Source organism: Cetorhinus maximus, chromosome 9, assembly GCF_964194155.1.
Source record: "Cetorhinus maximus chromosome 9, sCetMax3.hap1.1, whole genome shotgun sequence".
In the NCBI taxonomy this organism is placed as follows: Eukaryota; Metazoa; Chordata; class Chondrichthyes; order Lamniformes; family Cetorhinidae; genus Cetorhinus; species Cetorhinus maximus.
The window spans coordinates 20,485,398-20,498,933 of NC_135887.1; the positions used below are offsets into that span (position 1 = coordinate 20,485,398).

Here is a 13,536-nt window from a genome sequence, read left to right on the forward strand (position 1 = left end):
AAATGTCTGATATTCAAGAGTTATTAAATTAAATCTGCACTGTACCCCCCACCTTGAATGTCAGTGCTGTCTTGCACTAATCTGTTATAAAGTTTAGCTAAAAATAAAGTTTCAAAAATAGCCACAGTAGCTTCCTACATGATGTCAAAAAATGTGCAGGAAGCTCTCAGTGCTTGAGGATTTATCTTGATGTTACTTGTAACTAATTGCTCAAAGAGAAAAATCTGCAGTACTACCTGCTGCTCCTTTGTGGGTGTGAATGGCCTTTTTGAAACCAACATTAGAGTCAGCCAGTTCAAATAGCTCTAGCGATAGGTGCAGTAAATTGTGTGGCTGGGAACAGGAAGTTATAAAATGGCGTAGACGGATTAGGGGAGTGACTCAGTCTTTGGCAGATGGACTTCAGTGTTGGGGAGTGAAAGATTTTCTTATTTGTCCTCCTTGGATACAAATCTGAATGCTTTCTAAATGGTGAAAGACTGGGAACTTGGGGGAGCAGTGCGCTTTGGCGTCAAGATATACGCATCACTAAAAGCTGACATTCAGATACAAAAATAATTGAAAAGGCTAATGGCATAATTTCTTTTTTCTCAAAAGGATCAAAATACAATGGGGGAGTCGTACTATATTTTGTTTTGGGCATCATATCTTGGGGAGGAGATATTGGCCTTGGAAGGGGAATAGCAGAGATACACCAGAATGATACCAAGGCTTAAAGTTGTGAGGACAGTTGGCTTAAACTTGGCTTGTATTCCTGAGAATTTAGAAACTGGAAGTGTGATCTAACTGCAAAGTTTAAAGCTTTATAAAGGATTTGATATAGAAGTTATTTCCTCTGATGGGGGAATCCAGAGTAATGATATTAAAGCTAGACTATTCAAGAACGAAATCAAGAAGCATTTTTTCCACACAAAAGTAGTTGAAATGTGGAATTCTTACGAAACGCCCAAGTTGATAAAGGCTGTGAAGCTATTTTGCATTTCCCATGACTGAAATTAACATTATGATGTAAGCTTATCCAGAAGCATGGAGGAAAGGTAACTAAATGGAACTGAGGTACAGATCAGGCATGGTGGAATAGCCTACTGGCCCTATCATAGCATCCTGGAGTTTAAAATATGGCATGGAAAAAAATAGTTGTCCTTTTTATAAATGAAACAAAGATAAAATCTGTTACTTTTACATTTTCTTCCCATCTACCTTTAAGTTGCTGACAAACTTGAGTTGAGGTTCCAGTTGCTGGTTGTATTTCAGTGCCTCATATAAATAGCTGTTCATTATTTGAGAGCTTTAACAGAGAGCATTAGACTATGGGGTCTATCATTACTAAGCCTGATTCTGTGCTTGCTAATGTCCAGACACATGCACTTTGCAGCAAGTGTTGCTGTACAGCAAACAAGAGCAAGAGCCCTGGTTTGTTTGTTTGCCCCTTTTGTAGTCCAGATGTTCTGCACACGCCCTGACTGCGATTGGTTAATTTAGTACAGGTCAGTGATCAAATGTTGTATTTTTACTGATCCATTTGGCTCAGCAAACTGAATAGTACATTTAAACACAATGTTGTTGGGGGAGCGCTGTTATATTGGCTTTCTTTAAGCCCAGTGCTGTTGCTTGTCAATTATGGCGCATGCTGGTGACATTTATGGAGAGGGCTGGAATTGACTGGTCATGCTGAGAAGAACACAGAATAATGTAAATAAATGGATTCCATTCTCATTGCAGCATTGAACATGATATTTTTCTATTGTTTTTATTTCCTTTCTCTTGGTTTACACTGCACACTAATCTTTGTGGACATATGCTTGGGTGTGACTTGCTCTGCAATCTTATTTCAGCCCCCTCACTCCAGTTCTCCACAGACCCCACCCCCACAACAAACATACTGGGATTTTCATGTTTTTTACTGTATTGATGTGACATGAATGTTATGCTCGTCAATGATAGCTTCATTTCCCAGCACTGGAATCTGATTTTCTGCTTTCTGTACTGACTGTCAGCAGCAAATTCCTTCACTATCACTGGGTCAGAATCCTGGAACTCCCTGGCACAGTGGGTGTACCTACACAACATGGACTGCAGCAGTCCAAGAAAGTAGCTCTCCACCACCTTGAGGGAAATTAGAGGTGAATAATAAATGCTGGCCCTACTACTGATGCTCACATTCCATGAACAAATAATGAAAAAGCCAGCGGCAAGTGCAGGCTGTGTGCAACATGTAGCTACTAGCTACTTGTAGTCTGCTGAAATACTGTTGACTAATCCCAACTTCAAAAAAAAGTGTCCCTATTATGTCAATGACTTGTTGCCACTTGCCCTGATAGTTACATTATGTCCTCTCTGACTGGCTGCAATTTGTGGACAGCTTTCTGCTGTCAAATTACAAGCAGCTGAATTGAGACTGTTGACACATTGAATTTAAAACTTTGCAGTTGGCAGAGGGGAGACTTTAAGCTCGACAAACTTGACTGGATTTAAACCCTGGTCTGAAGTGGCTGTGCTCTAATCAATTAAGCATCCAGTGCCCTTTCCAGTGCAATGATTTGAATTGAACAGTTTTAAATAGTCATACAATTTGTGGCAGCAAGTAATTTTTATTTTACTTTGGCAGGCAATGATTGTTCGTAATGCAAAGGACACTGCCCATACTAAAGCAGAGCGCAGTATCTTGGAGGACGTGAAGCATCCGTTCATCGTGGACTTGATGTATGCTTTCCAGACTGGGGGCAAACTCTACCTCATTCTGGAGTATCTCAGTGGTCAGTACCATAACAGTTTTCAGTGAGTGTATAAGTCTCTCTATTGTGCTATCAAGCCTAGAAACAGGTGGCTTGTTCCCAAAACTGTACAAATGAGCAAGCTCAAACTCTTTCGAGTTATCAACAGTCACAGATTGCAACTCTTCCGAGTACAATCACAGTTCTTGGTTTCCGGGAGTGGGACAAGAACCCACAACCCTCTGGTTCAAAGGCGAGGGTGCTATGAACTGAGCCACAGCTGACACCTCATGAGCAAGCTCAAACTCTTTCGAGTTATCAACAGTCACAGATTGCAACTCTTTCGAGTACAATCACAGTTCTTGGTTTCCGGGAGTGGGACATGAACCCACAACCCTCTGGTTCAAAGGCGAGGGTGCTATGAACTGAGCCACAGCGAACACCGGCAAAAGTCTCCCTAGAAACTTTTCACCTGGTGAGAAATTAGCAAGCTTTTAGCTTAATGGATCACACCTGCAACCATTCTTTCACTCTAGCACTGCATTGGTGATCCAATATATTGCACCATTGCATTGTTCATCAGATTTTTTTAAGAACTTTGTTGAAGTTGCACTGAATTGTTCTTTGCATCTGAAAGGAAGATATAGATATATATTTTTTAAGTTAGGCTGTTTTCAGTGGCCACCTCTTTGAATAAGGTTATAAAATAAACAGATTAGGATATACCTGTAGTATGTTTAAGAAGGATAGCTAAAAGAGAAAGGAGGCATTGAATTGTCATATTATTTAGAATGGCTACATGATACCCAGAAGGCTGAAGATGCTGAGAAAGGGGGACAGGGTCTGTAGGAAGGAAAAAGGCCTTCCTATATTTGTATGAGCGCACTATAGACTTCAAATTATGGGAAAGATATGGAAGAGAAAATCTGCAGTTACATTAGGGAGCTGAGTAGGAACAAATTAATAAAAAGCAAAATACTGCAGATGCTGGAAATTTGAAATTAAAACAGAAAATGCAGGAAATACTCAGATCAGGCAGCATCTATAGAGGAAAAAAAAAGGCTAATATTTCAGGTTAATGATGACCCTTCAACAAAACAGTCTGATGAAGGGTCATCATCGGCCTGAAAAATAACTCTGCTTCTCTCCTGCTGAGTATTTCCAGCATTTTCTATTTTGGCACAAGTTTATTGTTCTGGGATCTTTTAATTACCCACTGATTGATCCTAATGTAAATGGAGAAAAAGGAATGAAAATTCCTAAAATCTATATAAGACTCCTTTCTCGAACAATATCTTAGCCCTACAAGGGTAGAGGTGATACTAAACCTAATTGAGTAATCAAACAGATCAGGGAGGTATGCACCTTGCCAGTAATGTGACTAGGTTAAAGTTCCAAGTGTTGGTAACAAATATGGTAAATGAGGAAAATACTGTGATGTAATGTGCATATATTTTTGGAAAGCCTTTGACAAGCACACAAAAGATCAGTACAGACGATCAAAGGATTTGTAATTGGATGAGGATAGCAAATTGAATTTAAAATAAATTAGCAAGAGAAAACTGTAAAAGTCAAGGACAGTTTATCAACAATTAGCAACAAATAGTTGTGTCCCACAGGATTGAGTTCTGTGGCCACCCTGTTTTCTGTATATATCAATGATTTAGACTTAAGGGCCTGAGGGAGCGGAGTTGGCATTTGCAAATGGTATCTAAATAGGTTTAGTTGATCCTTGAGAAAAACCAAAGAATGCTGCAAAAAGATATTGATCAGACAGCGGAATGAGCTTAAAAGGTGGCATATAGAATTCAATTTTGATGAGTGTGAGGAGCAGATATATGCACAATTTGTGGAGGTGTGTAAAAACAATAACAATAGGGTAATTAAATTAGGTGATTTCAATTTTCCCAACATTAATTGGGATAGACATAGTGTTAAGGGCTTGGATGGAGCAGATTTCTTGAAATGTGTACAGGAGAACTTTTTAGGTCAATATGTAGAGGGCCCAACAAGGGACGGTGCATTGCTGGACTTAATTCTGGGGAATGAAGCCGGACAGGTCGCTGAGGTGGTGGTGAGCGAGCATTTTAGTGATAGCGACCACAACATGGTACAGTTTAAGTTTATTATGGACAAAGAAATCGACAAGTTGCAAAAAAAGTGTTTTGGACTGGGGGAGAGTGGATTTTGGTAAAATAAGGCAGGATCTGACCAAGGTAGACTGGGAACAGTTACTTGTGGGGAAATCTACAGAGTAACAGGGGGGGGGGGGGTGGTGTTCAAAAAGGAAATGGGGAGGGTACAGGCTCAACATGTTCCCTCTAGGGTGATAGGAAGGAGTAACAAGCCCAGAGAACCATGGATGACCAGAGATATTCAGGTTATGATGAGAAGGAAAAGAGAGGCTTTTAGCGGGTACAAGGCAAGCAAATCAGCAGAGGCATTAGTGGAGTACAGACAGTGCAGGGTGGATCTTAAGAAAGCAATTAGGAGAGCAAAGAGGGGATATGAGAAAGCACTGGCTGGTAAAAGTAGGGAAAATCCCAAGATATTCTATAAGTATATCAATGGGAAGAGGATAACCAGGGAAAGAGTAGGGCCCATTAGGGACCAAGGGGGCAATCTATGGGTGGAGCCAGAGGACATTGGTAGAGTGTTGAGTGAAGACTTCACGTCTGTCTTCACCCAAGAGAATGAGGATGAAGGTGTCGAACTCGGGGAGAGAGACTGCGAGGTTCTTAAGCAAATTGATATAGGGAGTGACAAGGTATTGGAGGTGTTGGCAGGCTTAAAAGTGGACAAATCTCCAAGTCCAGATGATTTGTGTCCCAGACTGCTGAGGGAGGCAAGGGAGGAGATTGCAGGGGCTCTGACCCAAACTATTAATTCCTCTCTGGCCACGGGGAGGTGCCAGAGGACTGGAGAACAGCTAATGTGGTTCTGCTATTTAAGAAGGGTTGTAGAGATAGGCCAGTGATTCTCACGTCAGTGGTAGGGAAACTATTGGAGAAATTTCTGAAGGAGAGAATCTATCTCCACTTGGAGAGGCAAGGTTTGATCAGAGATAGTCAGCATGGCTTTGTCAGAGGGAGGTCATGCCTAACAAATTTGATTGAATTTTTTGAGGTGGTGACCAGGTGTGTAGATGAGGGTAGTGCAGTTGATGTAGTTTATATGGATTTCACCAAAGCCTTTGACAAGGTCCCACATGGGAGACTTATAAAGAAGGCAAAGGCACATGGGATACAGGGTAATTTGATAAGGTGGATTCAAAATTGGCTTAGTTGTAGGAGGCAGAGGGTGATGACAGAAGGCTGCTTTAGCGATTGAAAGCCAGTGTCCAGTGGCGTACCACAGGGATCTGTGCTGGGTCCCCTATTATTTGTCATTTATATAAACGACATAGATGACTATGTTGGGGGTAGGATTAGTAAGTTTGCGGATGACACAGATTGGCCGGGTGGTTAACAGTGAGGTTGAGTGTCTTGGGCTACAGGAAGATATAGACGGGATGGTCAAATGGGCAGATGGAATTTAACCCTGAAAAGTGTGGGTTGAAACACTTTGGAAGGAGTAATTTGACAAGGAAGTATTCAATGAACGGCATGGCACTAGGAAATTCTGAGGAACAAAGGGACCTTAGCGTGTGTGTCCATAGATATCTGAAGGCGGAGGGGCATGTTAGTGGGATGGTGAAGGCGGCACTTGCCTTTATCAATCGAGGCATAGATTACAAAAGTAGGGAGGTCGTGTTGGAGTTGTATAGAACATTGGTGAGGCCACAGCTGGAGAACTGTGTGCAATTGTGGTTGCCACATTATAGGAAGGATGTGATTGCACTGGAGGGGGTGCAGAGGAGATTCACCAGGATGTTTGGGATGAAACATTTAAGTTATGAAGAGGGGTTGGATAGACTTGGGTTGTTTTCGTTGGAGCAGAGAAGACTGAGGGGCGACCTGATCTAGGTGTACAAGATTATGAGGGGCACGGACAGGGTGGATAGGGAGCAGCTGTTCCCCTTAGTTGAAGGGTCAGTCACAAGGGGGCGTAAGTTCAAGGTGAGGGGCAGGAGGTTTAGGGGGGATGTGAGGAAAAATGTTTTTACCCAGAGGGCGGTGACGGTCTGGAATGCAATGAACTGCCTGGGAGGGTGGTGGAGGTGGGTTGCCTCACATCCTTTAAAAAGTACCTGGATGAGCACTTGGCACGTCATAACATTCAAGGCTATGGGCCAAGTGCTGGTAAATGAGATTAGGTAGGTAGATCAGGTGTTTCTCACATGTCGGTGCAGACTCAATGGGCCGAAGGACCTCTTTTGCACTGTGATTCTGTGATGTATTCCTGTTAAGCAAAATCATTGATTATGCTCTAAATGGAAGTAGGCTTAATGCTGTGGAAGAGCAGAGAGAAATGGGGGTAAAAGTGCACAGGTCATTAAAGGCAGCACCTCGGGTTGATGGGTTTGCTTAAAAATGTAATGGAATTTTAGATTTTTACCAGAAGTTGTATAGGATACAAAAGCCAAGAGTTAATGGCGAGCCTGTGTAAAATCTTTTTAATGCCTCAGAACTGTGTAATAGTGCTCATCATACAATAGAAAAGTATACTAAACACTCGGGAAACGAAGGTTCTCTTCTAACCAGCTCCCACAGTAAAACACCCATTGATTTAAGATCAGTGGCAAGATCTTCGAAAATGAGGACCATTTTCCATAACTTGGGACTTTGACAAAGTCAGACATAGATGACAATTCATCATTGCCTCCAATGTGCCAGCTCAGCCTTCGGCCAAATGAGGAAAAATTCATTTGAGAACCAGGATCTTAAACCCGAGACTAGAGTTCATGGTTTATCAAGTAGCAGTGATCACCATGCCCCTATATGCCTTGGAGATGTGGATGACCTATTGAAAGTACTTCAAAGCACTGGAGAAGCACCAGCGGTGCCTTTGTAAGATCATCTAAATCCAGTGGCAAGAAAGGCGGTCCAAAAACGGTGTACTCTCACAAGTCAACTTGTCCAGCACTGGGGTGCTAGCCACAAAGCAAACTCCGCTGAGTAGGACATGTTGTTCGTATGTCTGACACCAGATTCCCGAAACTTGGAACTCGGTTGTGGCAGGAGTTCCAAGGAGGACAGTGGAAACGCTTTAGAGATATCCTCAAAGCATCCCTGAAAAAGTCAGACACATCTGCCAACTCATTGGAGACCCTGGCTTGTGATTGACCAAAATGGAGAATGCTCATTCAGGAAAGCACTGAACATGTCGGGAGACTTGTTGGGAATACGTGAGGATTCAGAGGGAGTGCATAAACCTCGAAACAACCTATCCAACCACCCTTCAAGCACCGCCTGCCCCAGATGTGACAATCTGCAGATCATGCATTGGACTCAACCAGTGATCTCAGAACCCATCAGAATGGAGTGGAAGCGAGTCATCCTCAATCCTGAGGGACTGCCTAAGAAGAAGAGACTATAGAAACGATATTGAGGCTTTACAGCAATAACAACTTGCATTAATGTAGCACCTCTAATAAAGGATAAAACATCCTGAGGCACTTCACAGAATTATAATTGGACAAAAGTCGTCACCAAGCCAAGGAGGACCTATTGGGAGTAGTGACAAAGCTTGGCCAAAGAGGTAGGTTTTAAGATTTGCAGAAAGTAAAATGCAGATTTTTATTAAGATGTTGCCTGGCATGAGAAGATACAAATAAGAAAGACAAAAACAAAATGATGGGGATAGGGTAGATAGAAGGAGACTGTTGTATCACAGTATCTTTACAGTACAGAAGGAGGCCATTCGGCCCATTGAGTCTGCACCGGCTCTCTGAAAGAGCATTCCACCTAGTCCCACTCCCCTGCCTTATCCCCGTAGCCTTGCACATTCTCTCTTTTCAGGTAGCAATCCAATTCCTTTTTGAATACCTCGATCGAACCTGCCTCCACCACCCTTTCAGGAAGTTTGTTCCAGACTTTAACCATCCTCTGATAAAGGAGGTTGCCTTCCCTGATTCCCCCAAAGCTACAATTGTTCTCCTCCTCCATGTTCCACTTCCCAGAAGGTGGCTCATCCTGAAGCCTGGATAGTTAAGGGGTGAAGGGCAAAAGACCATGGATACAAGATTAAATCTTAATTACAACTGAAAGCAGGAGAAATTCCTTTACACAGTGTGAGGCTGTAGAATTCACTTCACAAGTTAATGATTGAGGGAGAAGCTTAGTCTACATTCAACATTAGATTGAGAAGGTGGATGACGGCAAAGGGGTTGAAGGGATATGGCAGCAAGGTAGGGAAATGTAATTTAGAACTGTTCACTTCTGCCGAGGAAGAATGCCAACAAGGACTGGTTGGGCCAAGCTTCTATATATTTCAATGTATAATCTAATTCTGACTGGGTGAAACATAGAATTGTTTTGATGTACCGGAATTTCAAGTATTCATTTTAAGAGACAGTATCTTTCTTGATTTTTTTTTCACAGCAAGGACCTGTAAAAATAATGCTGCACTGTTTCCCATTCTTAAGTACAGCTTTTAATGTTTAACTCCTGCTGACAGCCATTGATGTAAATCTTATCAGGAGCTATTATTGTGAGCATTAGTGCTTGATAACGAAGGTATGCTACAATCCTTGTCACACAGAATTTTGCACAGATTATTACTGGGGCTGCTTTATAGAAGGAAAAAGCTTGTATTTATCTAGCTTGTTTCATGACCTCAGGATGTCCCAAAGCATTTTATAGCCAATGAAATACTTTTGAAGTGTAGTCACTGTTGTAATGTAGGAAATGTGATAGCTAATTTGTGTGCAGCAAGCTGACATAACCAGAAATGTGATAATGACCAGATAATATATTTAGTGTTGTTGATTAAACAGTTGAAAGACATAATAAATTGATTGGAGTGGATGCTTATATGCTTTGTTGCATGTGTAGTTTGTTTGACTTGGAGTGGTATGAACCTATCTCAGCATATTGAGTCCGACATTAAAAATGACAATTAGACTGAGAGGATTAATGTGCTGTAAGTATGAGCTGTGATCTAAATGACCCTTTCTTGTCCCTGCCCTTAACCCTGCTTTTCAAGTATAATTGAATGGAAAATTTTTCACTTGATTTTTATAATGTCAGTGCACTGAAAGATGGTAATTAATGAGATGAAATAGTTTTGCCCTGGCTGAATTTCTCTTTCCTCCCTTCCCACCCTAGCCCAACTTTAAAATTCTTATAGTGCAAGTAGTGTCATTAGTGCCTTCGAATTTAGGGCCTTCCTTGTCTGTTTGACATGGTTTCATGTTAAATGGTGCGTTTACTCAGTGGACTATTGGGGATCTTAGGGAGTTGCAGTTTTAAAATCTTTGTTTTAAAAAAGGGTGTTGATGGAAAAATGTAAGCTTTGCAGTTGCTTTGTTGGCGAAAGGCATCCTGTTTCTAAATAAATCTGACAGTTTTCCATTGTTACTGTGGTTTTCTTTTACAGCTGTCAAACTGTAAAGCATTCCCTCAGTCTTTTTTTTGGCACTGTGCTTATTTGGTTATTTTCTCTCTCATTCATTGGTTATGTCATTGCAGGTGGAGAGCTCTTTATGCAGCTGGAAAGGGAAGGAATATTTATGGAAGACACCGCTTGGTAAGTAGAACATTATCAAGACTCAAAAGCAGAGTGTAGAAACGGGCCATTCGGCCCAACTGACCTGTTATGATTCACGAGCTCCCCCCACCCTACTTCAACAAGCACTATTAGTTACCATATCCTATTCATTATAAAAGAAATAGGAGCAGCAGCAAGCCATTCGGCCCCTCAAGCCGGACAGGCCATTTGGTAAGATCATGGCTGATCTATTCGTGGACTCACTCCACTTTCTTGCCTGTCCCCATAATCCTTGATTCCCTTGTAAATCGAAAGTCTGTCTCAGTCTTTAATATATTCAGTGACCTAACCTCCGCTGCTCAGTCTTGAATATATTCAATGACCTAGCTTCCACTGCGCTGTGGGATGGCGAATTCCAAAGATTGATGACCCCCTAAGAGAAGACATTCCTCCTCATCGCCATCTTAAATGGGAAACTCGTTATTCTGAAAAAGAAAGACTTGCATTTATATAGTGCCTTTCATGACCACTGGACATCCCAAAGTGCTTTACAGCCAGTGAAGTACTTTTGAAGTGTAGTTACTGTTAGTAATGTAGAAAACCCTGCAGCCAGTTTGCACAACCAACCCCCACAAGCCGTATGATAACAACCAGATAATCTCTCTCTGTGACATTGATTGAGGGATAAACATTAGCCAAGACATTGGGCATAACTCCTCTTCTTCGTATTAGCACCACGAGGTCTTTTACACCCACCTGAGAGAGTTAAATGTCTCATCGAAATAACGGCACCTCCGGCAAGTGAGGCACTCCCTTAGCACTGCACTGGAGTGTCCACCGTGATATTTGTGCTCAATTCTTGCATTGGAACTTCAGCACAATGTTCTGAACAATCACTTACCAACTTTCCCTTAAATGTATCTCTGCTATTTGCTTTGACCTCGTCATGTGATAGCATGTTCCACATTCTGACCATTCTTTGGGTGAATAAATTTCTCCTGAATCCCTAGTAGATTGATTATTGACTATCTTATATTTATGGCACCCAGTTTTGGACTCCCCCAAAAGTGGAACACCCTGTGAGGCAGTCCAGATATGATTGAACTGTCTGCATCTGGATTCAATTTGGGCATCTGACATGACTCTTATTGCCTTTACTGGTGCTAAAGGAATTTGGATGTGGTCTGCAATTAATCCGATTTCCAATCAAAGCACATCTGAAATAGTGTTTAGTGAGATGTTGAATGGGAATGAGCCCAACATCCTTTTCAATCTGATTCCCTGGGAATACTTGGTTCAGTTGTTTCCTCAATGTGGCCTGCCTGATGATACAGATCAGGCTGTTTGAAAAGCCCTTGTGTAAGCAGAGCTGTTGCCTGTAGGAAGTGAAAGTCATCATGAGTCAGTTCTGCATGGGAAAAGACTGCCCCTGTAAAGTTGCAGTAGTTGATTCTGGTGGTTTTGAGCTTCACATTGCACTTCGTAGTTTGGAGAGATTGAATGCAAGTTTGAACAAATCCACCGGTTTAAAATGTCACCGAAACAAAACACATCCAAAGCAAACTGTTCCACTATTGGATTATGGTGTTGTCTGCAGTAAATTAACCCATCTTATTTTTCAAAAAAAGTAAAACACACATCTTCAGTCTTGTAAAGTTTTGTATGTGTGTTACGTCTACGTTAATGATTGCACATTTCAATTTTTAAAAATTCTTGTATCAAAAATTTAAGAATTATGGAACTTACTGCCACATGGAGTATTTGAAATGGATAGCATTGATGCATTTAAGCAGGGGCTTAATGCATGCATAAAGAAGAGAATAAAAGGAGATGGGGGTAGGCAGGGCGGGAAGAAGCTTGTGTGGAGTGCAGCACCAGCATGGACCAATTGGGCAGAATGGTCCATTTCTGTTCTTGGAACTTAACATGAGTGTAAGCTGTTTAATCTCTTTAGCCTTCGTGGCTGATCTGTACCTCAATTCTGTTTACCCACTGTAGCTCCAAAGACCTGATACTTTTACCTAAAACCCCCTAATTCTATTGAAAAATAAATTTTGTGCTCAAATAGTACTCTTATTATTAAGAAAGCTCTTGGCTAATTCACTGGGTCGACAACTCGGATAGGACTCGTTACAATTAAGGAAATTCTGCTCTATTAAGGTGTGGACATTTTTGTTTATCTTTATTTTTATAAGAAGGGGTTGATCATCTGGGTAAGTTTCCTGGATTCTTGAATTATAATCCTCTTTGACTACCTAGCTTTACTTCTATAACTAAAACAGTGGCTCCAATTTAATCCAAAATTGTTCCCAGTGTCTGCTGTAGCTTGTCAGCAAAGCGGACTCTCCTGTTTGATTTCCTTCATTCCCCCCCTACCTTCCACCACCATTTATGCTGCAGCCTCCCCATTTTCTGGACTCTAATTAAGAAATGATCAAAATCAAGCAGGACTCAGGCCTCAGTCCATAACTACTCTATATTTTTATCAGAATGTAGAGCAGAGTATTTTGGAAGGGAGTGTTCCCAGCCATGTGCATTTGAGCTTGTGCAAAACTTAGAACTGCAAAGCTTGGGGTGACCTCTAGTCTGGCTCAATTTCTAAACCAGGTTTGAGACAGGTTTTGCTTTGAGACTTCACTCCAGGGAACTGTTTTCTTCATAAGTCAAAATGTCAAAGTAGATGGCCTACTCCATTCCCAGTGTCATTTTGATCCAACTATTAATGTGGATGCAGGTAATTCCTGTAAGATGTTGACCAACCTCTGTTTGGTATATGTTTTCTTTTCTTGTCCCTGACCACTACCTCTCTTGACTGTGAGAAAGTACTCATGTCTAATATCAGGATAACAAATCTCCATTTAACTAATCAGTACACTGGTTGTTATGGTGTGGCAGGTGATGATGTGCCAGGTGGACCAAATCCACAAGGGAAACCTGGCCACGCTATCACAAAGATTTTGCAATTTCTATTTATTATGGGAAGATTTGTGAACTGAATTTAGAAATAATGAGTTCATTAACACCTTTAGAGATATTAAAAATTAAATTAAAACATTTATTAACAAAAAAGAATTCAAACACATACATAAGATTACAGTTACTTGATATAACAAATTCCTAATTAACCTGCCTCCCAACTACACACCCTCTTTAAGGCAACAGTCCAAAATAGATTTTAAATTTAAATAAGCAATCCAGCAAGGTTACCACAGCACCCAATTAACAGTGGAAT

At 41.3% G+C, this 13,536-nt stretch overlaps 1 protein-coding gene across 1 annotated transcript in view; it reads left to right on the forward strand.

Annotated features, from left to right (window-relative positions):
* The window catches only part of LOC144684440 (ribosomal protein S6 kinase beta-1-like), a 75,840-nt gene that overhangs the window by 24,564 nt on the left and 37,740 nt on the right, over positions 1 to 13,536 (forward strand). Inside the window, exons 5-6 of the mRNA XM_078548223.1 lie at positions 2,609 to 2,756; positions 10,286 to 10,343. Coding sequence (XP_078404349.1) covers positions 2,609 to 2,756; positions 10,286 to 10,343 — 206 coding nt within the window. The remainder of the gene's footprint in view (positions 1 to 2,608; positions 2,757 to 10,285; positions 10,344 to 13,536) is intronic.